Here is a 26,611-nt window from a genome sequence, read left to right on the forward strand (position 1 = left end):
TCTGAAACTTTGATCCATTATATAGAAAGGCTAGAGGGAGAGATACGTGACCTTGAGTCAATTTCGTTCCCTAATTTAGTCACTTTTAAATTAAAGCTAAGGATGTCATTTTCCTACCTGATTTGTGTGCAACGTCCCCCAGAGCGCTGTGTTAAACAGGTGTGTTTGCTGCTATGGCTGTCTCAGCATATGTAATATAATATCCTATTATATTTGAAGTACAGTGGATGGGATTGTTGCTAACTCCAAGTGTGCTGTTGGTCATTGTGTACTGTCACATTCCTCAGAGATTAAATTTCAAGATGCCTTAGGACGGCAGTCAGGGCCTCTTGCAGGTTATACAATCAATAAATAACAATGACTCACTTTGTGCAAAGTACTTTGAGCATGTGTTTTTACTACTTTCTCACATGATGTATCACTGTTTGGAATCTAAGTTATATTTTAGGTTGTGCTGATAGTGCTGGAATATTTTTAATATATTTTATTATTATTTGTAATACATCAATCATTTTCTACAGCAGGGGTGGTCATGTCTTTACTAGAGTTATCAAATAAATGTAGTGGAGTAAAAAGTACTATAGTATAAAGTAGCAAAAAATGGAAATATTAAACTTAAGTACAATTTTGAGGTACTTGTACTTGAGTAAATGTTACTTTCCATTGCTGCTAATGACCATTTTGTACTATTTGCTGATGTTAATGTTTATTATCGTTAGTTGCAAGATAAATCCCTTAATTTTACTTTTTCTTGTCAGAAAAGTCACATTTAAGGATATTATTGGCCCTAAACAACATCAACATCAAGCTTTAAAGTAAGGACAAAAATATGATTTATTGAAATGTTAAAGGCTACTGTGCAGTATCCCTTTAATGTGCCATGTCATATGATAGAAAGCCTGCCCCTCTGGTGTTTTGATCCCTCCCGCGCCAAACTGAAGTCCAGTCTGGATGATGGCACAACTAAACTTCCCAAAAACTCATACGGTCATCTCAGAGTTGATAAACTGTTGACATCTTTGGCTGGTAAGTATTTATTTAATGCTTGAACACAATTTAGAGATGAACAGATCGATTCACTATCAAATTAGCAGCTATCCTACACTTTAATGTGTATTTTCGTCTTCTAATCCAACCTGTAATACAGTTTAATTAATTTGTTGTATTTTACTATTTTTTTTAACGTACTTAAACTAAACCCTGTGAACCTTTTACGGCGCAGGCGCTTTGCGTAACGGGTCATTACTGTATAACGTAACCGTGGAACTTCACTGACCCTCTGTTATATCAGCACTGAACTACTTTACCATTTCAACAGCTTCATCTTCTCTATTTTACTTTGCCCTCTGCTGTCTTCTTCCTTTTTTTCTTCTGCTTCTTCTCCTAAATAGTTTTGTTATTCCTCACAACCGTGTTCTCCACACAGCCTAGCTAGCTAGCTACATGTTTTTAGCTCTGCTCCATAAGGCTACAGAAGGCCAAACGGCCCGTTAACTCGTCCCCATTTACATGTTTCTGCCGGGCTGATTATGGGCTGAAATGGGACCAGGTGAGTAGGTGGGTGAGGCATTCAGGTGATGGGGAAAAGAAGTCTGAGGGCATCTGGTGGATGGATGGAAAATGGCAATGAGGGGGCCTCAGGAATAAGAAATGTGTCTGGAGAGGAGGGACAGAGACACAGCCGGTGACACATACTGTATATGAAAAAACAGCCTTTTCTGCTCAACATTAGTTTGCATGTGTCTGCTTGGATTTCACAGTTTGCTTCAGCTGAACTCTGGCCCCTCGCTAACTGTAGCGACATAGGCAAGACTCTGAGGTCTGTTTCATATGATGACACCAGTTTGACGCCAAACATTTTTTTGTAATTTTTTTTGTTCTTCTTGTTGAGACAAATAAAAAGACTCTAAAGTCATGTTTTCATTTTTTGTAATGTTTATGTGGTCTATAAACAGATGTAGAAACTTAGAAATGATCATATTTACAGTAGATATTATTGATGGAGAATAAACACTGTATGAAGATCACAAACAGATGAATTTTGGACCATTTTTCAATCCATCCCTCCATTTCCTGGTGATCACTTAGTTTATTATTATGCTATATTGTTATAAATGATGATAATTGATTTATTCAAGAACCAGCGCTCTCTATCTATTCAAGTATGGCTGATGTTGCTGTTGATACAGTAATTCCTACCAAGTTTTTCTTTTTTTTCCCCATCAAATCACAGTTGCCACTGCTGGGACTGTCAAATGCATCACATCCCGTTCGCTGGAAGGTTTTTACTGGGAAACACCCACCACACAGTGAGTGTTTATAACAGCAAAAGTAAAAGCTTGAAAAAGTGGCTGTAGGTTAAATTGTTGTTATGTTTCCTGATTTAGTTGACAACCAGCTTTAGGCTACCAAGACAGACATTTGTTTTAAATCTTTAAACATATTTTTCTTCCTCTTATGGGCCTGGAACAAGCGTTGCTCTAACTTTGCCAAGATGATGCGGGCAGTGTGTGTTGACGTACCAGGAGGACCAGAGAATTTGCTGCTGCGAACTGTCCCAAGACCTCAGCCTAAAGATGGGGAAGTCCTAATTAAAGTTCATGCAACTGCTCTCAACAGGGCGGACTTACTGCAGGTCTAATACAATATACGTTCTTTCTAAGTACACTACAATCTCCTTGCTATACTTATCTTCTATTGTCCTGCTAAATGTGTTTATTTTTCACTTAATGTGACCTGTCAACATTATTGTGCTTAGATAATTAAGTAAAGAGGTCCAATCTCAGTTTATATACTGCAATCCTTGTGTACTTATTTTTCTATTTTCCATAGAGGCGAGGACGGTACCCACCTCCCCCAGGTGAGAGTGACATCATAGGCCTGGAGGTGGCGGGTACTGTGGATACTCTGGGCTCAGGGATGAAAAGAGGCTGGAAGCCAGGTGACAGGGTCATGGCTTTGCTCTGTGGAGGAGGATATGCAGAATATGTGGCTGTACCTGAGGAGCTTCTTATGCCCATTCCCCCTAATCTCTCACTTGGCCAGGCTGCTGCGATCCCGGAGGCCTGGCTCACTGCTTTTCAGCTGCTGGTTTTCATAGGTACAATAACCATGTTTGTTATTTATAATATATATAATATTCATCTTCCTGCACGGGAATATCATTGAGAGGGAAACAGAACATTTCATTTAAATTAGCTGGCCCCGTGACAAAACGTTTCATCTCATCATTATAATCTAAATACTTTTTTGTCTTGGTGGCAGCATCTCTGTTTGTGCTTTTCTTTTTCTATTCTTTTTATCTTATTGGTGTTGCATGAAGTACTTTATATTTTTGTTTTGATAATGGGTATAAAAATAAAAGAGATAATAGCAATAATAATATATCTTATTAAACCCCTTACAATTACATTATTAAACGTTTAATACTTAAGTCGACATTCCTGGAAAAATACGGAAACTGTAGTGCTATAAACAAGTTAAAACTAATGCAAAAAATATTTCAAATAGTTTATCCAGTCAAATAAACGTGAAGATGGTTAAGTATTATTTTCTATTACTTTCCTCTTCATTTTATACAACCCTATAATTAACAAGAGGGCCCATGTATAATTCTGCACTTGTCTTGTTGCCATCTGTCTTCTCTGCCACAGCTCAGGTGAAGGAGGGTGAGGTGGTGCTGGCTCATGCTGGAGCCAGCGGAGTTGGAACAGCTGCTGTTCAGCTGGTTCGTCTGTTTGGTGCCGTGCCCGTCGTTACTGCAGGGAGCCCAGAAAAACTGAAGATGGCGGAGAATCTGGGAGCAGCAGCTGGGTTTAACTACAAAGAGGAGAGCTTCGCGCAGGGAGTTCATGACTTTACAGGAGGTGAATTATGTAGCTGTGTAGACAGTTCACTGTGCCGCAGGGGACGGGGCTAATAAGTAATTGCTGTAATTTTTTTGCATTGTTCTAATTGCAGTGATCTATCAAACAATATGTTCGTGTTATATAAAGACTTTTCATTGAATTTTCTTCTTCTGTGCAGCCGTAGTAGCAACCAATGCTCATCACTGCGTAGTTCCTCTATTTGTTCCAAACCTTTGTTAATGTAAAACACTAGAGCTTTAAATCACCCAGTGCAACAGTGTGGCTCATTGACGTATTTTTAATAGTTTTTGGACAACAGAGCTCTAAATACTTAAATGTATACAGAAATCTTGATTGTGTTTTAAATAAAGAATGTAGCATATGGATATATCACTGATGCAAATTAAAGTAAAGACGACCAAAGAAAGTGTGACCTGCTCAGACGAACTGCAGATTAAATATCTGAGTCTTGCACAATTTTATTGTATGACTAATAACTGTAATTTCACAGGCAAGGGAGCAAACATCATCCTTGACTGCATCGGAGGGCATAACTGGGAGCAAAATGTGAGCTCCTTAGCCACCGACGGCAGGTGGGTGCTGTACGGCACCATGGGAGGCAGTGCAGTGGAGGGAGATCTGCTGGGCAAACTGCTCTCCAAGCGAGGTCACCTGCTCAGCAGCCTGCTCCGCTCTCGCAGCCTTCAGGTGAGACTTCAAACCAAACTGTGTTTCTTCATCTCTGCATGTGAACGTGCTGACTCATGTCAACAACAGTGCCGCCTTACTCTGTTCACTCTGTTTTCCACAATGAGACAATTTGCATGTTAGTCTACACATCTCTTGTTTTTTTATTGTCTGTAACTGAACCTGTATTTGCTTTGCATTTTCCCTTCACAGTACAAAGCAGACCTGGTGAAAACTTTCTCACTCAGAGTGTTGCCGTATTTCTCAGACCGGCCAGCCTCCCTGAGGCCAGTGATTGACAGCACATTCAACCTGGAGGACATTGCAGAAGCTCATAGGCACATGGAGGCCAGCAAGAACATGGGGAAGATTATCATTAATGTTATTCCACAGTATCAGGAAACTCAGTGATGAACAGCTGCAGTAATATTAACAGAAATGTAATCGCTCTGAAGTACATTTGATTTATATCAATCTTACAACAGTGTTATTTGAAAACTGTTTGTCATAAACAAATGATCATGATTTCAATTTTTTATTCTTTATCCACCAAAAGCCTGAAGATGATTTTTGTACAATGCCATTTCTTCTGATACTGATACACTTTAGCATTTTAAAACTTATATTACACACATTTATCTTTGAATTTTTCTTCATAGCCAATGTGTTTTTCCAATTCTTGTTTTTAAGCTTGTTCTGATTGTTTCTACTATGACAGTGTCAACAAAATCATTATAGGCATCATGGAAGTAGAGTTTATAGCAGAAACATTGTATTGGATTGCATTAGATTATGTTCCTAATGAAGTGACCACAGCGTGTAAACGCCACCATGAAAGGGGCCATTTGGCACAACAAGTACTTTTATTTTTGATACTTTAAGTACATTTAACTGGTAATACTTCTGTACTTTTACTTTGAATGTATGTTTACTGTAATGGAGCATGTTTACACTGCAGTGTTACTACTTTTACTTAAGTAGACCATTTTAATACTTCTTCCACCCTTTATTGGTATTATTATTACATTATTAGTATTAGCAATAAGTAATTACTTAAATATATAACATCCGGTACACATAAACCTCCTCCTTTATATAAGTATTTACACACAACTATGCATCCTGCGTATTTGAAACGCAGCTGTGCGCGCAAACCGACCAATGACGTAATAGGGCTCCTTCCGGTTTCTAACTTCCTGCGTCAGTGCTGCGGCTTCCCTTAAGTTTTTCTCCGGCTCATGAGGAGAGAAGTCTAAACAGAGGAAACCAGCGTCTCTTCATGGAACAGACTTTAAGACAATCGACGGACACACTTGGGACTCTATGATTCGACCAAAAACGACGATATTTATTTATCCAGTACGTAAGATTTAACGTACAACTTCCCCCTCTAGCTGCACTGCTAAAGTTAGCTAAGTCCGTTAGCAGTTTGTCGTGACTTTAACCCGCAGGATTTAACGTGAACACAAATATTTGTGTTAAACAAAAGTCCTTGTGTGTGTTTTCTTTTTATGCGATTAGTAATACGGACTGTCTGGACTTTAAGCGTGATTTGCTTCTCGTTTGTTGTGGTTTATTTACATCCTCACCGATCTTACGAGCCTTTAAAGTTACTCATGTGTTTGTCCTCTGTCAGGAAGTGATAGGAAGTGTTTGTGGTTTTTATGTCACAGCCGCCAAATCCTGAAACATGGAGGACCCAAACAGACCTCAGCGTAAGATGTCAACAGCAGGGGACAGCTTGTACAAAGTCCTAGGCCTGGAGAAAGGAGCGTCTCCAGAGGAAATAAAAAAGGCATACAGGTGTGTTCAGGAAAAACAATTTATTACAGGTACACGTTTGGTTGCTTGAGGCCATACACAAGAAACGAACATCTGGGTTACATAAGGCTGCAGTTGCTTTACAGTTCATGCAGTATTATACTGATATAATATTGGAGCATGTTTACTGATTGTAGCTATATACATTATTGTTAGTTTTTGTACTTAAAAATTGAACTGAATTCCGGATGTAAAACTCTTTGGTAAGTTGGTAAGATCTTTAGTTGTGGAGGACAGCAGTCCTTTAACACCCAGTGGAATATTTTCCAAGACAACTGCATATTCCAAACTATCTCTCACGTGTTTGCAGGAAACTGGCGTTGAGGCATCACCCAGATAAGAACCCAGACAACCCAGAAGCTGCTGAGAAATTCAAGGTGATCAACAACGCCAACTCCATCCTCAGTGACGAGAACAAACGGAAGATCTACAACGAGTATGGATCTATGGGGCTCTACGTGTCCGACCAGTTTGGGGACGAGAGCGTCAAATACTACGTCCTCATGTCCAAGTGCTGGTTCAAGGTGAGAGGGGATGGGAAAAGTCAGAATCAGTTTTTTTGCCAAGTTTTCACATACAAGGAAATTTACTTGGTATTTTGGTGCAAGACAATAAACGGTAGTAAGAGAAAGGGGCAAATAAAAGAAAGACCGATGTATAATGTGTGCTGATATCCATTCCCTTTCCTTTGTGTTCAGACCCTTGTGGTGTGCTGCAGTATTTTCACCTGCTGCTGCTGTTTCTGCTGCTGCTGTTTCTGCTGTGGGAAGTGCAAATCAGCAGAACACGAGGAAGATTTTGCCTATATGGACCCTGAGGACCTAGAAGAAGAGATCAGAGAACAGGATGCAGGTGAGGGACTTTGCATTCACTTCAGCTTGTACAGAAAAAAGGATATCTTCCTGCTGCTCACATAAAAAAAAACAAAAAAACAACTGGAATCTCACATTTTCTAGCTGACGTCTGTTGCATCAGATTTAGCTTTTTTTTTTCTCCCAGTTGGTTTAATATATACATAATTCAGAACAATCTGATTCAAAACTAAAACAACATCGCAATGACATGATCATTCATTAAAAATATTCTTCTAATAGTGTTTATTGTGAATACTGTGAAGCTTCAGAAGACAGCATTCAGCATTGTTGGACCCAAATAACTGGAAAAAACAGTTGGGATAAAAAGGAAAATGGGATAGAAGCGTCATCAGTTTGTGTTGTACTAAAACATTTTGATCTGTTCTTTCTGTGGAAAGATGAGTTGTCACATGACAGGAAAATTTCATTATTGTAAATTGGATGCATCCAGTGTCTAAATTAGGAAGTGCTTTTTGGGGCAGTAAAATATGGACGCAAGTTCTTTTGTAGTGCCGTTTTGACTGAATCAAATGTCTAGTGTGATTAGTGATGGAAATAACACTTTGCTGGAAAGTGAATGAAGATGGACATGCAACAGTGACACTTTAGGGACAAATTTTAAGTTGCTACATTTCTGAATGAAAACTTATTTTCAGGGTTGGTGTTTGGTCAGAGAGCTTTATAGTGAACAATTAAGTCTGATGGAGATTAAAGGAATCGTTCAACATTTTGGGAAATACCCTTATTTGATTTTTTGCTGAAGAGTTAGATTAGGTGTACGCTAAATATAAAGTTAGCTTAGCATAAAGACTGGAACTGGGGGAAAAAAACTGGCCTGGCTCTGTCAAAAGATAACAGTTGCCAAGCAACCAGCTGAGACTTCAGAAAGTCACTGCTCCTGGTCAGTAAATAGTCCGGCACATAGCCCCTCATGAAACCACAAATTGTTGTTTTTACATTTCATTTTTGAGATTAATTAGTGAACTATAGAGGTGCTGGTTGGTGGATCTTGTTACCTTCGAACACAGCCAGGATAGCTGTTTCCCCCTGTTTCTAGTCTTTATGCTAAGCTAAGCTAACCATCCACTGGCTTCATCTTCGTGATTAGTGTATGTTTTAATATTTCCCAAAATGTTGAGAATGGTGTTGATCTTCTTCTCTAATTCTCAGAAAGAAAGTGAACAAGCATATTTCCCAAAATGTCGAACTATTCCTTATTCTGAGGAAGAAGCGTGGGTTTGCTCAGTGTTACATTTTGTTTCACAGCAGGAGACCATGTAATAATTATTCAGCCGAGCCCTAGTGCTGCCACTGACACGCCAGGTAAAGTTGTCGCCTCTTCAGGTAAAGTTCACCTGTTGTCAGCTGACTGCTGCTTTGTGCTGCTTGACTTAACTTGAAGTGGTGTTTCACCACGGAGGAGTTTGTGTCTTGGCAGCTTCTAACACCGCTGGCCCCGGGCGAGGACTTTGTGTCTGCCACATCATGTACTAACATATTACTTAATTGTATTTATACCTTCCTACAAGTGCTGCAGGATGTGAAAATCAACAATCTGGGAGATAATTTCAGAGGAGTGAATGACACAGAATTTATCCAGATAAGGAAAAAATAAACCCGCCTTTTAATCCTGTTAAAGGTTCACATCGAGAAGTTTGAGAACCACTAATCTTGAGTTGCTGCACTTTGTGGAAGCTACTAAAAACAAAAAAGTTGTAACTGATATTGATTTAAGGCTTTTTGTGCTGCTTATTCCGTCTCAAGCTGTTGTTGTGTTTTAGCATTTACTCCATTCCCCTGCCCCTCAGTGCTGTATAATCTATAAACTAATGTGCTGCATTTGAGGAATATTTCTATGAACTTGTCCCAGTATGACCTGGTTCTTAACACCACTTTACAAAGATCTTCTCCATTGAGATTAAAGCTGGAGTGCTGGACTTTTACATATAAATGAACGTCTGTCATTATAATGTGTAAATATAATACATCTGTGGTAAATACAGAGCGACATTTCTGGTTATTAGCTAGAGAATGGAGTTGATGCAGCTCTCTCTCTACATGGCTCTGGAGACTAAAGTTCAGCACTCCAGCTTTAAAATACAGATTTTCTTCTCTTTTCTCCATTTAAAACAAACAGCTGTTTTGCTGAGACATAAGTAAAAGTCTAAAAACTGTATCTGTCATTAAAAACCTGTTTTTTCGTGCCTCCAGGTGAGAATGCACCGATTGTGATTCAGCCTCATGTGACCAACGGCACCTCGGGGCCCTGATCCACCCAGCCGGACAGTCAGCTGTCAAATGAGTGAGTGGAGTCCTTCAGAGTCTGGACTGTGTGATACAACCACGTCTTCATCAGCGGCTGTGTTGATCATTGATCAAGTGGCTGATGATGAGTGTAAATAATGAGTTTGAATGTGGTCGTTTTCTCCGAGACAGAAAACGTTTTCATCTCAGAGGCTTTTTTGTTTAAATGAATCAAGCAGCGATTTGATTGTGCCATAGTTTCTTTTTTTTTTTTTAACTGCCAACAGGTTTGTCTTTGATCCAATCTCATATTTATTTTTTCAACTTTTTTGTTTTGAATTTTAGTTAGCATCTGGACTGCAGTGACAAATGACAAAGCCACGCAGATCAAAGCTCTGGAACAATTTTTTTCACGTGCACTTTAATATCTCAAGTTCACGTTTAAAATCCTGAAGCTGGTCTGAGAACGTTTTGGCTATTGGGTCAGAAATGTTTTCTTTTTTTTTCTTTTTTTTAATGCAACATAAAGATTAATAGATGCCAAGAGACTTATGAGGTGTTCAGTCATGCTGCACATAGATACTTATTGTAGAAACAAAATAAAGGCCTTAATGAAGTGATGTAGATTTCCGTTCATATTCCACAAATGTAAAGTATATTGTGACTAAACCAACTAAACTCTATTTTTAATGTTTGGGTGTCAACTGTGTCTGCTGTATTTGGCTGACAGCCTGTAAATAGCCCAAAAAGAATGAATAGTAATGATGGCATAACAGGAATAATTCAACATTTTAGGAGAAACTCTTTTTCCACTTTGTTTCTGAAAATTAGATGAGATTATCACGTTGACCACATTCGACTTTTGACTCTTAATTGTATGATTGCAGAGGTGGCTGTGTTAGAAATACTGTGGCTTTACAATACAGCAACATATTCATAAAGTTGAGTTTAATCACCTTGAACAGAAGACTTTGGCGACATGACGGGTCCATACTTTTTAGATGTTCTGTTATTAGGCACCAAATTGGATATGAATCCGGAGTTTTGTCATTTTGACTTGTTTTGACTTTGACGGTATGTACAAGTTGGAAACTGGTGGTTACAAATAACTCCGATGTGACATGACGGGTATGGAGCTGGACCCGGGAGGTGATTAGCCTAGCTTAGCATAAAGACTGGAAGCAGCCTGGTTCAAAAATTGTCCTCTAATGCTAACTTTCTGGACTCTTGTCGTCACGTTGGAGATGTGGTGCACGGATGGTTATATCTCGTTTGTTTAATCCATACAAAAACAGAAGTGTAAAACCAACTATTTGCTGTTTTACGGTTACCATTTCCAGTCTTTATGCTAAGCTAAGCTGGCTCCAGCTCCATGTTAACATAACACACAGACATGGGAGGGGCATCAATTTTCTCATTTAACTCTCATAAAGAAAGCGAATAAGTGTTTTTACCAATATATGGAACTATTTCTTTAAGAGACTCGTGGTACTGTTCGCTGTACCTGCACATAAGGTGACCTCAAGAAAAAACACAAGGGGGGGGGGGGTGCGTCATTTATTAGGTACTTATAAAGCTCTCACAAATCGTCTGATATTTTATTAAATGCCTTCAACCTGATACTAAAATCAACGGGACAACTTATTTGCCAAATGTTCCAGTTTCCCTGTTTGATCTGGTAATGCGAGCCAGATGATCCAGATGTGTCAAGGCCCTCTTTTAAAGACAGTGATCCCTCTGTGGTGTGTGAGATGATGATATGTTGCATGTATGTATCGCAGTATTATGCTCAATACAGGAATCATGTTTTTATGTAAATTCAGAGATATATTTTTGATTGGAGGTTTTATGACAAATTGAGTGTATATTAAGATAACGCCTTTTTAAATTATGTCATCTTTCATTGTGTTTACATAATATTTTTTTTATTTCTGGCTGGTGGAGGAATGTTGGGTTTGTGCTTTTGTACAAATCTAACCGTATATGTGCATCATTTTTAGCATTTGATCTGTTTTTCTTGGGTGACCTTCACAGACAGTCCGACAGTGTATTTATGTAAAGTTTAAACAATCCCAGAAATGTATTTGCTTCACAAAAGTGCCTAAATACATTTTTAGTGGGTTCTTCTTTTTCTTCTTCTTCAGGTTTGAATTGTTTAATCAAAGATCAAAAAGAAAACTTGTATATTTTGTTTTATCATGTCAACATTCCCGGGTATTTTTCCATTCTTTCAACTTTTACATGTTTCCAAAATGTTTGTTTCTGTAACTTTTAATTTGTTTGTCTGATCAAATAAACTTTGGTGATCCTGTAAATGTCATAAAGTTGTCTGGTCATTTTTACAGTTTGCTGTTAGTGACCAGCACCTCTGAGCTCAGTAACCTGCCATTGGCTCCTGTTGTGCTCCACCCCTGTCAGATAACACGTAATAGAGCAGGTGGCGAGATTCACTTTAACACTAGTTAAACTCAAAGGCAGTCCCTGAAGCGAGCTCAGGATATGGAGTTATCAACGGATTCAGAGAAACAACACCTGAATGAGACTCATTTGGAGCCTCTGAGATGGTATTTTTTAAATTATTGTTATCCTCTCATTATACCCTCAATGTCGGCACAGATGGGTTTTAATTCACTGGTACACATATTTGACCACCTCCTCTCTCAGGGCGAGTTCTCCAGAGGAACATTACTCCGACTCTGCATCAGAGTTCAGTGAAGATGCCTCCAGTGTGGACGGCCTGTGGCAGCCTGAGCGGCTCTGCCAGGAGACGGACGCGACGTCTGCGGCTGAAAGTGACGCCAGACGTTCGGCCAGAAGGAAGCTTTTCATCGCCGGCGCTGTCAGCCTCGTCTTCATGAGCGGAGAGGTCATCGGTGAGATGACGGAGCTGAATTATCCTTAATTTTGTCTGTCAGTTAGTACAGCTAGCACAGATAGTAAAGCCCCCTGAGGCAAGTTGTGATTGATGATATTGGGCTATATAAATAAAATTGACTTGACATATGATCAACTTATAAGATATGATCCCTTCTATAGATGCGACTACCAAAAAATAGATCTGACCACATATATCGCGATGATGGATCATTAATAGTAATCCAATAAAATAAAAACACTGCTTTAACTTTTCATTCTTAAAGTAACTTTTGCATTTTGAATGCAGGACTTTAACTTGTAACAGTATTTTCATACTGTGCTAAAAGACTTGTTTACTTCTTCCACCGCTGACAGTCAGCTGCAGGTGGGTTTTAATTTTCAAATGAAATTACAGAATCAACCACAATTAGTGAGAAAAATGTGTTTTATCTTTTTATTGGATCTTTAATTAATCAGGAAAGCCTCATGAAGATTAGAAATCTCCTTTTTTTCATAAGTATCCTCGCAGCAATAGGCAGATAAGATACAATATGCCCCCAAAATCAGAATCAATCGCAGTTAAATCATTGATTAAAGATTGCATCCTAGAAACAACCTGAGTGGCATCTTGAAGCAACCTAAAAGCCTTGTCTTAAAAACCACAAAAAGACCAATCTAAAGAACAACTAAACGACATTAAAATATCCCAAAACATTGGCAGCCAGCAACATAAACTGACTGTTAGTGATAAATCTTTGTGATAGGATCCAAAAGCATAAATGTACAGCACATACACAGTGCGCCTTCTTATATACCGCTGAAAGTAAAGCTTAAATGAAATAGATTAATATCTAGAGTTAAAATGTTGACACTTTATCATTGTTTGAATACAGACTTGCCTTGAGGTCACAGGATTATTAAAAGTAACTTGTCTGAGAGTTTTTCAGGACTTTCCAGTCCTGTCACACACTCGTACCCTTTTCCTCTCCGTAGGTGGATACGCTGCTGGCAGTCTGGCCATCATGACCGACGCAGCGCATCTTCTGACGGACTTTGGCAGCATCGTGATCAGCATCTTCTCTCTGTGGATCTCGTCCAGGCCTCCGACACACACCATGACCTTTGGGTGGCATCGAGCAGGTGAGGTCAAAATGACTCTGCTGCTTCCTTTGGACTCATGATCTCTGGCTACCGTCCCCGAGTATGGAGCCAGAGCAAGGGGGCGATTAGCGTAGCATAAAGCTAGCTTTACTAATTAACATGTTATATCTTGTTTGTTTAAAGTCTACAATTTGTGGGTTTCGGGGGTGGGGAGCGGGGGGGGGGGTTATGTGCTCAAACTATTTGTTAGTGAAAAAACAGGCGGATGCAGTGACTTCATGGCGGGCAGATAAAGAAATGGCTGCACCACAAATTGCAGTTTTTACATTTCTGTTCCTGTATGGATTAAACAAAGGAGATACAACATGTTAATTGGGGAGCTCTAAAGGTTCTCGTAGGTGTGTTTTTGAACTATAGACAGAACCAGACTAGCTGTTCCCAGTCTTTATGCGAAGTTAAGCTAATCACCTGGTTCTGGCTACATGTTTACAAACACGAGTGGTAGAAAATCTCTACATGTAACAGAAACTGAAAGATCTATCTTCAGTCCAAGTCAGGAGCACTTAGTGCCATCTCAAAAACTGCTTCCTAAAACTTATATATTACTATAAATATATAATGTGTGTTAATTGAGTTGTTGTACTTACATTTTATACACTTATTATGAATGTGTGTATTTGTATGTGATTATTTTGCCCTGGTTTTCTTTCCAATCAACAAGACGACAAAGTCTGCTTTTAGACAGTTGTATTATGAATAGAGTTCATCAGTATTTGTAGTATTACCTTATATAAATGACTTAAATAATGTGTAAATGTTGTGTGTCTCTTGTATGACTGTTGTTGTGTTAAACAGAGATTCTGGGCATGTTGCTGTCAGTTGTGTCCATCTGGGCGGTGACGGCCGTGTTGGTCATATCAGCCGTTCAGAGGATCTCTGATGGAGACTACGACATCGACAGTCAGATCATGCTCATCACCTCGGGTGGTGCTGTGGGGGTCAACGTCCTGTGAGTGTGATGAGCTCACCGTCAGGATTATTTTTCAGCAGTGATCAGACGCTCTTCTAAAGATAGTTTTGACTTTGTTATATTTAGGATGGTGCTGATCCTCCATCAGTCTGGTGCCTCACACGGCCACAGTCACGGCCTTCCCGCCGGCCGGCTGCAGAGGGACGAACGGCGTCAGGGGCACGGCCACCATCACGGCCACGGCAACGCCAGCGTGAAGGCGGCTTTCATCCACGTGGTGGGAGACCTGGTGCAAAGTGTTGGAGTCCTGCTGGCTGCCACCATCATCCACTTCTGGGTTAGTGTCAAAACGCTAAAGGGGTCAAAAACTCAGCTAAGCAACTGAACCAAAAACAATTTGACCAAAAAACAACAGAGTCTATACCCATGTTAGCAGTGCTTTTAGCTGAATGCTAACATGCTCATGTTTAGCAAGTATAATGTCTGTTTAGGGTGTTAGCATGCTGCAAAGTGCAGCTGAAGCTGATGGGAATGTCATTAGTTTTGCGGGTCACAAGTGAAAGTATTGGACAAAAGGACATTTTGACCTGATGGTGGCGCTAGAGGAAAAGTCAGTAAGTTTCTTCCTCTGGGCACCACAAATGTCTGTCCAACATTTCATCTAATAAATACTTCACGCAGGTCAAATGGCCGACAATGCCATCCCTGGAGCCAGCGGTTAATGAAAACTGAACTCAAGGCTCACTTAGCCAACTTTTTCCAGAGCTTTCAACTGCATCTTACATCTCTTTTTTTGTCATACTGTTTCCAAGGTCAAGAATTAACTAATATATTGAATAAAAGGTTTTGATTCACAGCTGAAAAACACACCATTGTTACCCAAAAACTATTAAAAACACATCACCAATCAACTGTGAACACCAAATGTGTATTAATCCGCAGCTGAAAATAGTCCCCAACAAATGGGGTATTTACTACTGTTTGATTGACGTTTGCTAGAAACTATATATAAGTGAGCTGTTTTTAAATATTTACATCTTCAGTAGGAACCAATGGGCTTACAGAAGTCAGAAAGTACAGTATTGAGAGACGGACTAACACGATGGCCGTTTTGGTCTATTAATGGCATTTGTTGAAGAATGCCATGAAAGAAGAAAAAATATAGAAGAACACGTAGTTATAAGAAGACAATTTGGGAAGAAAAAGATATTAAATATTCTGTAAAGGCCTCTAATGTCCTGAAACTGGGAATATAAGTGAGTCACAAACGTACACTATCAGCGTACAGTATCAGTAAGAGGAGTCAGTGCAGACTCCAGTAAACCTTGAGACTCTTTTCTGTGGTTTAATATTTGTTTTGAATCATATTTCTGTTTTCCTCACAGCCTGAATACAAAGCAGCAGATCCGATTTGCACGTTCCTGTTCTCGGTTCTTGTTCTTGGAACAACTCTTCCAGTCACAAAGGATGTTTTCAGAATACTGATGGAGGGTGAGCACACTGTCCTGTGCATCGTTTTAATGACTACAGTTTGTGTGTTACTGGCACTGAGCTGGTCGCCTCTGTCTTCTGCAGGGACTCCTCAGGACGTGAACTTCGATGCTGTGAGAGAGCTGCTGCTGTCTGTGAGAGGAGTTGTGGCTGTTCACAGTTTGCACATGTGGAGACTCAACATGACTCAGTATTTACTTTCTGTCCATGTTGCCGCAGGTAGCAGCAAAATCAATACTGCTAATCTACCACACGCAGCCTGGGGGTGGAGGATGTGGTGCTCAGCAGCATCTAATAGACAAATTCATATGCTGCTGAGCACCACATCCACCTCATTTATCACTAGAAATGTCTGCTAACATACAGACAGAGATGGGGGGGATGTTCTGCATAAGGTATTTAAACTGATAAATGTCTTTTCCCCTCCAGGAGCCCCAGCAGTTACTCTCTGACTGTAGCCTTATTTAAGCATTGTTAACTGTTTTTAGTATTGTTATATCCGTTCTTTTATCTGCGACTTGACCTCTTGCAAAAGAGGTTTCCAGAGGTCCAACCTCAATGGGACTTGCCTGGTTAAATAAACGTTAAATAAACAAAATGTACTCATTTCATCTGTGTTGTATTGAACACAGCCCTTGTTTAATTGAAATCAGATCCAATTAAACACAAATCAGGATCATATTCAAGTAAAAACAGAGACCAGAGTCCTGTTGAAGACCAATATAGATTCTAAACAGTGAAAATAATAATGTACCAATCATTGCATGGAAGTTTCACAGGTTTCTGCAAGTAACATCACACACTGTTGCTCGTGCTGAGGATAAAATAAAGAAAGCCAAAATAAAAATCAGCTTTTTTTTTATATCAAGAAAAGTCAAAGTCGCCATCCAGCTGTGGCTAAAAATAATACAAGTCTGCATTGAGTAAATGTAGCGAGAGGATGGTGTTGAAGCTGCAGTACTGATGCTACATGTCTAAGATTACTGTAAACCAGATTAATAATAATAATATTGCCTGTATTTGTGTCCCCAGAAGAAGACGCAGACACACAGATCGTCCTCATGAAGGCAACAAAGCTCCTGCGCTCTGAGTTTGGTTTCTCCAGCATCACAATCCAAGTGGAGCGTTAAAAAGGACGACGGCACCAGGACTGTAAGAGGCTCCTGCTGGCCCCGTCTGACCAGCTAATGGGACAACTGAACCTTATTTAAATTTCAGGAGTTTGTGTTTACGTCAATGTCTGCAACTGCCAGCTTGCTTCTATACACCGCTTAGTAATCCTCACTCAGGTGTTGTACATGCGTCCAGCCTCTCTGCATTTTATCTACAGGTGACTGAGAGGACAGCTTCTGTATATATTCAAAATCGGATAAAATATTTATTCATGCTGTTACAGTGGTCTTGTTTAAGCTTTTGTTTATTAATTTGGTAAAAATGACCAGAACTAACAAAGAAGTTAGCTAATGTTCCATCAGGCTGGTTTCTCAGAAATTTGGGGGAAACCAAACTGGCCAAAGATTTAATTTTTATTTCTGAAGCAGCAGATTTTTATCCGTAGAAGCCCAGATACCATATTTATGTGACAGATCTAACTGTGTAATGATCAGTTATGTCTTGACCTATGTTTTCATTTACACATTCGTGAAACAGTTTGATCATATTCTTGTATTATATTGTTGCTTGTTTCTCAACATATTTGAAGCTTTCAAAGAGCTGTTTTTCCCTCTAACATAAAACATATTTCCAGCCTTTCAGTATTTGAGGCTTTAAAATAACAATCTGCATCATCAGAAATGTACAAATCTTTGATGCTGGTTTGTTTTTTGCAACATCAGTGTCAATTTATTTCAACTGATAATCCTGTCAGTCAGATGAAATACAGTTCCTCAAACCATACAGGCACATAATTAATAGTTGTACAATACGCACCAACAAATTCATTCAAACAATACTTACAAATAATCCTCACACATTACTTTGTTCACGTTAGTCAGGATGGGAGTCCTGGTCAAACTGAGCGATGGAATAAGAAGCACACGGGTATGAAATTGTTCTCAGTAGGCGTATTCAGATGTTTTTTATGTACTCATCAGTTTACTTGATGAGTCCGTAGAGCAGACCACAGTAAAAGAAACACAAAACTACGTAACATCCGGACATTATCTGGCCCAGGCTGCACGGAAATATCTAAGAATGTATGAATTAAATTATTCAACATACCACAAACAAGGCTAGAGAGTCCTGGTGTTAACATGCCTTTTTGGGAAACCGGCTTCAGCGTGTCCCCTCGGGGCGCCCATCTCTCCAGTAGTTGTTGTAGGCGTCCTGGAACATGTTGTTGCAGGATATTTTAGCTTTGAGTTTGGAGCAGATGAGGAAGGAGCCGCCCATCTTGCGGTGGAGGGAGTACGTCTCCTCGGGGGGCGGCGTGAGTCGCTCCCTCAGCATCACGGGGATGAGGCTGTGGATGCGCTCGGTGGTGCTCTGAGCTCCAAAGTCAAAGGGCTCCTCAGAGGAGAAGGCCTCCCCGAGGATCATCACTGCGTCCACGTGGGCGTTCTCCATCGCCTTGTTACAGGACACAGCAGTGAGTCAACAGGCTTTAAAGCTAACCTTCTACATTTAGTGGTGGAGAGATGAGAAGGTTGATATCACTCTCATGTCTGAACAACCGGTTAGCTTAGCACAAAGGCCGGAAACATTTCTATTGTATTTCTTTACGGACTCTTTGTGGATGATAATTCAGGGTGGACAGCAAGAGAGGGAATATAACAAGTTTGTCACTGTTGCAGTTCCTCCTGGTCACCAGTAGAGGTCACCAGAAGACTTAATGCCACTTGAATAACTGTTACAAAATGTTGATTCACGTCTTTAAAAACTTTGTTGGTTAATTTTAGGTTCAGAGTACTAAAATCAACCGTTTGTCTGAATATAAAACCTGCAGACTCTCACAAAGCACATTAGACAGCGATGGAAGGTAACTAAGTACATTTAGTACTTCAACATTGTACTTAAGTATATCCAATTTATGCTACTTCTACTTCACTACATTTCAGAGGGAAATATTGTACTTTTTACTCCACTACATCTGTTTAATTGCTACTTTGATTTGACATATTTTTACCTTTGATACTTTAAGTACATTTTTCTGGTAATACTTGTCTACGCCTCTTTAACTAAATCTCACTGATGACACACTGTTGCGGTTCATAGTGAAGATGTTTATTACCTTTGACTCGTATCCTGTGAGGAACTTCATGTCTCTGGATCTCTGCAGGACGCCTTCTCTGTTCTGATTTGCAGCTGCATTAATAACCTGATGAGAGAAATGATCGGTCGGTCCACATGTGGAAAAAAAAAAGATTAAAATCAGTCCCAATCTAATGAAATGTTGTCTGCATGAAAGTAAAGCACGTTATGGGTCTCTAATAAGGATTTGAGTCATTTGAAGCCATTGACGTGCACTACAGTTTCATTTTATTGCTACAAGCATGACAAAAACATATATGTTCAGTTTCTTTTCATAACGTTGTAACGAGACCCCTCATGTTGTAACAAAATATTTTTCATGTTATTGGGACATATTTTCTAACTAATCATCCTGTCTATATAAGAAACTTGTCTTGTAATAACAACGTTATATGTTGGCTGGCTGATACTTTCATTGTGTCTCATCCCAAACATGAAATAGTAAATGGCGCTCTTCAACTTTAACGATTCCCAAAGCGCTTCACAGATCAGATCTCATTCACCCATTCACACACACATTCACACACCGATGGCGACCGAGCTGCCATGCAAGGCGCTGGCCTCCATAGGGAGCAACTTAAGGTTCAGTGTCTCGCTCAAGGACACTTCGACATGACGGGGGGAGCCGGGGATCGAACCCAGGATCAGTTTTTCCTCGTTGGTTGATTTTGTGTGATAACGGGAACATTTTGTGATATAACAACATAAAATGATATGTTAGTATTACAAGAAAAGTTTACAAATACTGTACATTTCTACAGCTTCTCACCTCAATGTAGGTGTCAGTGAAACTCTTATCAAACCCCCGCGTAGCTCCAAAATCCAACAGTGCAACCTGGAGACATGAAACAGACATACAAACCTCAGTGGAAAAAAATCTACAAAATAATGTACAAACAGTGTGCGGATGAAGTGATTGAGACAAACTGACCTTGTGAGCTTGTGGGTCAAAGAAGAAGTTGGACCAGTTTGGATCAGTCTGCATGTATCTGAACTCAAAGAGCTCCCTCAAGCATAATCTCAAGATCTGCTCACAAATCTGGCAAAAAGAACAAAAGGATTGTCGGAAACAAAATGGTGAAAAATATAACTAACCCTAAAATATTGACAAGGGAAACATGATGAGCAGAAGTAAGCTCAGCGATGTGCTGACAGACTCTCTCTGTCTTGGCAGTGCACAGGTGTAAACTGTACTGTAAGCGGTGCCGAGTTCACGGCAGTCGCACCTCATTCCTGAGGTCCTGAGAGAGGTCGGTGGCCTGGTCCAGAGGGAAACCGGGCACCAGCGTTGTGGTGAGGACATGCTGGCTGCTCAGCTCGTCAATCACATCAGGAACATAGAAGAACGGGTGATCCTTCAGCAGCTCTCTGCCACACAAACGACAACAACAAAGTTAAAAGACACCTGAACCCGACCCCCCCCCCCAAAACTGTGAAAAACATGTCAACAGCAAAGGAGTATTCTGGTACACAGGAGAAGATAACCGTCACTAACTTCACAGCTAAAAGATAAACTTTGTTCTTTAAGAAATAGTTCAACATTTTGGCTTTTTTTCCGAGAGTTACATAAGAAGATCGATACTACTCTGACGTCTGTAGCATAGATATTAAGTTAATGACAGCAGCTGGTTAGCTTAGCTTAGCATAAAGACTGGAAACAGGGGGAAACAGCTAGCCTGGCTCTGTTTAAAGGTAACAAAGTCCACCTACCAGCACCTCGAAAGCTCACTAATTAACACGTCATATTTCATTTGTAAATCCCAGTAAGAACATTTGTTGTCCAAGAAAAACTCCTCAGGCACAAAAGAAGTAGTAACTTTGTATGTTTTGGAAAAACAGCAGATTGCTTGAATTACATACAGAATAACACTGAAGGAAAACGTAGCAGTAAGCATGAGCATCGGCAGCCACCGTGACTGAACTGACAACAAAAACAGTGGCACAAACACAAACTCATCCAGAGAAAATACAAGAACAAACAAAACAAACATGTAACAGCACTGGACACACAGTTTGATTCACAAGTGAATTCTGGGAAGAGTAGTACAAAAACTACACAAAAGGATCTGGCGGATTACTAACAGTGACAGTCACCACAGTTATACAGCATTGGTTCCCAAACTGGGGGTTGGGGCCCCTACAAAAATCTCATGTACAAAATTATGTTCATTTTTCTGACTTTCCGCTAATCCTTTTCGTGAAATACTTTTATCCTTTTAAACCTGAACTTCTCACAACTTATAGACGTGCAACCAATGCCAAGGAGGAGAGTATTGCTTCATATTAACGGGTTAAAGAGCCACTGATATACAGTGAGCATCAATGCTGTGCAAGTTCTAACTAACACACTCAAAGTCAGTCTGCGTAGTAAGAATTGAACGACTCACTGGAACTTTTTGGCACATTTGGCCTCTCTTATGTAATCACACTCCAGCGCCAGCTCACGGCTCATGACCTCAATGAGGTGCTCAGGAAACAGACCTGTGAAAGGAGGGCAAATGTTAAAAAGCTGGAAATCACGACATTCAAGCTGCCTGTGTAGGTAAGTATATTGACAATAGCAGAGGTTACAGACATCAGACAATGGCAGCTGTTATCATGAAAATGATAACAGTGTTACCTTCAGGCAGCGCGTTGCTCAAACTCAGAGCAGTCATGATATTATTCACGTCACTGTCGATGCTCTTGGCCACTCCGGGGTACTGAGAGAACAGATTGGATTGTGTGATTTTTGGATTTTGTCATAATTTGCTTCAGTGTTTTTATCTCCGTGCAAAGGCTCACCTGAATCTTCATGGCGACCTCTCGGCCGTCCTTCAGTCTGGCTAAATGCACCTGACCGATAGACGCCGCCGCAAACGGCTTCTCCTCAAAGTACTCCAGCTTGTCCCTCCAGTTCGGGCCGAGGTCACTGCTGATGGCTTTCTGCAGAGAGAAGAGAAACTGTCTGATCTGTGAACTTTAGTTTACGGAGGTTGTGTTGTTTACCGCAGCTCTTTACACTGTACCATCATCTGTTTAGGGGGCATGAAGTCGGCACTTTGTCGAACACGCTCGAAGATTTTGGCCAGCTGAGGGTTAATGAAGACGTCATCTGAGAGGAGAGGAAAACAATAGACGAACAGAGTGAAAATACTCGCTGGTAAACTAACTGCTATTGTTTAAAACAGGAAGAAGAAGGAAGATCTTAGCCCCAGTTTGTGCCACATTGTTACTGTAGCTGGAGGTGACATCTCTCCCTGCTCATTTTGTACAAATATAAAAACATTATTGTGTATAAAATACACAATACTGGAAAATCTCACCTCAAGGTCAAGTTGGTTGCTGTTCTGAAGCTTTGCATTATGTCACATAGTCCTGACTATGAACAATATTAATATTAACATGGACCCTGAAGTGCTCAGAAAAAAATTTATTTGAACATCTAGTGCTGCAAGTAACGGTTTATTTTGACTTTTTTGTCCAATTCCCAAACATATTCATTTTACTAGATTCAATGTTTAATACTTCATTGCCTCTCCAACATAGCTGTTAGGAGTTCGACCATAAAATGACCATAGTCAACATGCTCGCGATACTATAATGATATAACAGGGTTGTGCATTATGATCAAAAGCTCCAGAACAGCTACTAAATGGAGACGTTCAATTTGATCAAGAACATGCAGTTTGTCACATCCGGCCGCCGTCTTTGAAACACGGAGAAGTTAAAAATCAATGAGCGTCCTGGAAACACCTTCAGAACAGCAGCAAGTGTTGTTGAGCGACCTTGTGGAAAGATCTCCGGGTTTTTATCTTACAGAAAAACAAATGCTCAACTCTGTGACTCGACTGTAACGATAATTCATGAGGCACAAACTGAGACTGTGGACATTTAAGAGCATAACAACATCGTACTGTAAGTGTTTAAAGTCAACACAGATGGTCAGTTTGGCCTCGGCTGCCTACAATAGCTCGACTGGAATGGCACTTATTGTGTTCAGCTGGCCCGAGGTTTATTTTAGGTGATGACATTTCGCTGCTGGTGAAGGGGTCTCGTTTGTTTGCCAGCGAGTCTGAATCAGAAACATGATGGGGGTCTTTTTGGGAAGCTGGAGCACCGGTTTGCGGTCTGAGTTTGGTCTCTGATGAAAGCTGAACCTTCATTGGCACACAGATACGTGTGTGTGTGTGTGTGTGTGTGTGTGAGCAGCTCGTGTCCTTGTATTGTGGAATGTCAGTTTCTACATTTTTTGACGATACCTCACCTTGAATGCTGAGCATCTGTCCAAGTTTCAGAGCGGCACCTCGGACTTTGCAAAGCGTGCGGACAATTCTTTCAGCGTTGGCTTCAGAGAGGAAGGCACTCGAATCCAGTATGGATTTCTTATCACCTAAAAAAACACACATCATTCAGTACAGGCGATATCGTCTTTCAGCTATGGATAAGATGGTTATATTTTATATATATTCATCTACTAAAAACACTTCAAAGCCACCAATAAAACCTAAACCTTCCCGTCATCACCTTGCTGTTGGGGTTTCAAACTCTTCTTGGCCACTTCAGCGATCGCCCCGATGCCGAGTCCAACCGCCAGACCTGCAGAGAGAAATCAATATAAACAGTGGTGGACTCGGTACATTTACTCAAGTACTGTACTTCAGACTGAACTCTAACCCTACCTGGGTAATTCCATTTTATGCTACTTTATACTTCCACTATACTACATTTATTTGTCATCTTTAGTTACTTTGCAGATTCAGATTATTAATACAACATGTAAATCAGCTAATAAATTATAATATATTGTTATGGATTAATCTACCCAGCAGTGTATATGAAGTAGCTGAAATTAGCTCCAACATTTAGCAGCCACAACATTAGTGAAGCTGACATGTGGACGCATCACGAATTATAATGACATCCAGTAATATAATAAATATTACATTAGATTCAACTTTATTGCCATTGCACAGAGTGCAAGTATGGAGACAACAAGATGCAGTATGTATGATTCTGAAATGAGCCATTTTGCATAATTGGTACAAAGTTCTGCATTTAAAACCCTACTTGAGTAAAAGTACCAGAGTATTTCTACACTGTGGTACTGCGACTTCTATTTAAGTAAATGATCTGAATACTTCTTCCACCACGGCATATAAAAACAATACACAAAGCTTCTTTGAATAGACAGGAACTGTTTGAAAAGTGAAGTTAACATTATCAATCTGGCCACAACGTTTACATTACCAATGCCCCACTCTGCGTTTGATAACAGCAGCAGGACGTGATAACAGCAATCAGTAACCAGAGGCAGGTCTCATTTCTCAGGGCGACTCTCGGAGAGTTCAGGGGTAAATTAAGGCCAAGAAAGGAGGAGAAGAAACAACTGATACTACTGTGTGTAAAGCGTGCTGCCCTTTGGTGAGAAGAAGGCTGACAGTTGACAACATGTTTTATATTAGCTGGATTCTCAGGCAGGACTCTGGCAAGTCCCCGAAACATTTTCTCAGCTATTGATACTCCGCAATTCCAGTTCTGCGAAGGAGCACGTCAACACTTCCCACAGTCTGACCTCAGCTCTGCAAAACTGGTGACCGAGGTCATCAATGCAAAACCTCTCAACTGCATCCAAAATTAAACTTTGATGTTCAACCACTTTATTAGGAAGAAATGAAAATAAACAATAACTGTATTTGCAAAACTAGCTGGCTTTTTGTAGCATGAACTTTATACCAAATTACAGAAACTCTGCTGTGTTGACATCCTGCAGAGTGACTTGTTAGTCTCCCATGGAGGAAGAACTAGCACCACCAATGTCATCTGCACAACTCCACTCACAAAAATAGTTGGAAGTTAGCGAAGGAAATGCCAGAGTCCATTTAAGATTATTAAAGTTATCTTGCTCCAAATTCAGATTCTGGGTCATTCCATTTGTATAGTTAATAAATAAAACTAGATTTAGATAGATAAAACAGTGAAAAAGTGAGCTCAACATTAATGGTTCAGAAACACACACCAACTAATGATTATTACTATTATTGATTAATCTGCTGCCTATTTTCTACAATTAATCGTTTAGTCAGAAAAACAGAAATAATCACATTTGAGAAGTTAAAACCAATCAATTTTTGGCATTTTTGCTGAATTTTGACTGAATTTTTCATGAAAAATTGAAAAATGACATTCAACACACAGAATATCTATTCTGAACATTTTTCATTATTCTTTTATTCCAAAAACAGAAACCTAAAAGGTACCCTGAGGAGTTTCTGACTTCTTCTTTCTGGTTTCTGGTTTGAAGATTGTAACTGAAACCTTTATGGTCACGAGGACTATGGTAATATTAATGTCACTTTTACAGCTGTAACATGACCGATATACCAGTAAACACACCTACTTCCAAAATTCACCAGTCTTCCTATCCGTGTGACGGGCACCTTCCTCTCTCTGGCTCTTTCACTGAGCTGCAACACAAGAAAAGAGCTCAACTTGTTGGACAAAAGACGAATAACAAGCTCCCGTGGAATGAAAGCAATAACCACACTGATAAAAAAAAAAAGTGTTAGAGTGGATACCACTTGTTTATGTTGCTTGTTGTCTGTTTTCTTGGCGTTTCTTGCTTTTTCAACGTCCTCTGTTGTCAGCCGCCCCACTGTGGAGTTGTCCTGGTTAAATAACCTTGTATGTCCAGAGAACAGTTGGCGGGACCAGTCCCTGTGGTACTTCAGGCGTTTAGTGCTGGTTCTTCCACTGCAGGTCCCCTGTCCGCCATTTACACCTCCAATGAAACAGGTACTGAAACAGGCTCCCATAGTGGAGTATCTGTGAAACTGTGCTGCCGCTGTGGCTCTGTGGACGCAGATGTCTGGCTGTTTGTTGAACGTCTCCTGGGTGACAAAACATGATTCATTTGATGGTGTTAGAGGATTAGTTCAACATTTTGGGAAATATGTTTATTTGCTTTCTTGAGGAGTTAGATGAGAAGACTGATACCACTGTCATGTCTGTCTGTCAAATATGAAGGGTTAGGGTTACAAGTAGACACTGCTTCATTTTAAGGGGTCACAAGCGAGAAAAGGTGGAGAAGCACTGGTCCAAATGTTGTTTTGGAAGCTTTACTTTCCAGAAAAGTACAAAATTGTGTTAGAAACACTGCACATGTTTTGCCATAAGACCACTATCACACTTCCTTATTAGTTAAATGAATTAGTTCTTCTATTCCAGCATCATCTGCCTCACCACCCTGGTCACTATTGTTGTGGCGTTGATGAGGTGATGGTGGCAGAAACAGAAGAAGAGAAGGTATCTGGGTTGCATGTCTCTGAAACTCTACCCCGCTCTGCAGCTGGTCAAATCACGGCTGACTTGCTCACCCTTGCTGATCCAGTGGCGTGATGGAAGTTTACCAGCCTCTGGTTCCCGGTGCCGCGCAGGCCACCTGGTGGGGCTCTGCCGGCCGCCTGCTTCATCCAGGTCAGACCCCTCCAGACCACCGTGTCACCTGTCAT

The 26,611-nt window shown here is 40.2% G+C and overlaps 4 protein-coding genes across 7 annotated transcripts; 3 read left to right on the plus strand and 1 right to left on the minus strand.

Annotated features, from left to right (window-relative positions):
- The first annotated feature begins 2,482 nt into the window (after positions 1-2,482).
- tp53i3 (tumor protein p53 inducible protein 3) lies at positions 2,483-4,991 on the plus strand. The gene is made up of 5 exons (XM_070920739.1): positions 2,483-2,635; positions 2,833-3,100; positions 3,654-3,866; positions 4,360-4,556; positions 4,749-4,991. Exons 1-5 carry the CDS (start codon positions 2,495-2,497, stop codon positions 4,944-4,946), a joined length of 1,017 nt encoding a protein of 338 aa, XP_070776840.1. The 5' UTR covers positions 2,483-2,494; the 3' UTR covers positions 4,947-4,991.
- A 762-nt stretch (positions 4,992-5,753) lies between these two features.
- On the plus strand, positions 5,754-11,734 carry dnajc5gb (DnaJ (Hsp40) homolog, subfamily C, member 5 gamma b). 3 transcript variants are annotated; one of them, XM_070921039.1, is made up of 6 exons: positions 5,754-5,894; positions 6,209-6,338; positions 6,667-6,880; positions 7,055-7,208; positions 8,477-8,554; positions 9,422-11,734. In XM_070921039.1, exons 2-6 carry the CDS (start codon positions 6,226-6,228, stop codon positions 9,478-9,480), a joined length of 618 nt encoding a protein of 205 aa, XP_070777140.1. In that variant the 5' UTR covers positions 5,754-5,894; positions 6,209-6,225; the 3' UTR covers positions 9,481-11,734. The 3 variants fall into 3 exon arrangements, with proteins under 3 accessions (XP_070777140.1, XP_070777143.1, XP_070777142.1); XM_070921042.1 differs by having other exon boundaries at positions 8,477-8,533; XM_070921041.1 differs by having other exon boundaries at positions 8,480-8,554.
- Positions 11,735-11,953: 219 nt separating this feature from the next.
- On the plus strand, positions 11,954-17,195 carry LOC139298152 (proton-coupled zinc antiporter SLC30A2-like). The gene is made up of 8 exons (XM_070921034.1): positions 11,954-12,018; positions 12,119-12,327; positions 13,304-13,450; positions 14,267-14,420; positions 14,508-14,718; positions 15,767-15,872; positions 15,957-16,091; positions 16,905-17,195. The coding sequence occupies exons 1-8, from the start codon at positions 11,954-11,956 to the stop codon at positions 17,000-17,002; spliced, it is 1,125 nt and encodes a 374-aa protein (XP_070777135.1). The 3' UTR covers positions 17,003-17,195.
- A 415-nt stretch (positions 17,196-17,610) lies between these two features.
- On the minus strand, positions 17,611-26,611 carry coq8ab (coenzyme Q8A, genome duplicate b). 2 transcript variants are annotated; one of them, XM_070921033.1, is made up of 14 exons: positions 26,510-26,611; positions 25,679-25,987; positions 25,501-25,567; positions 23,628-23,699; positions 23,368-23,493; positions 22,130-22,215; positions 21,906-22,046; positions 21,742-21,823; positions 21,509-21,602; positions 20,348-20,489; positions 20,053-20,160; positions 19,891-19,956; positions 19,102-19,188; positions 17,611-18,440 (listed from the first exon to the last, which is right to left on the minus strand). In XM_070921033.1, exons 1-14 carry the CDS (start codon positions 26,609-26,611, stop codon positions 18,147-18,149), a joined length of 1,776 nt encoding a protein of 591 aa, XP_070777134.1. In that variant the 3' UTR covers positions 17,611-18,146. The 2 variants fall into 2 exon arrangements, with proteins under 2 accessions (XP_070777134.1, XP_070777133.1); XM_070921032.1 differs by having other exon boundaries at positions 25,679-25,990; positions 26,477-26,611.

The sequence above is a fragment of the Enoplosus armatus genome, chromosome 15 (assembly GCF_043641665.1).
Source record: "Enoplosus armatus isolate fEnoArm2 chromosome 15, fEnoArm2.hap1, whole genome shotgun sequence".
Taxonomy (NCBI): domain Eukaryota; kingdom Metazoa; phylum Chordata; class Actinopteri; order Centrarchiformes; family Enoplosidae; genus Enoplosus; species Enoplosus armatus.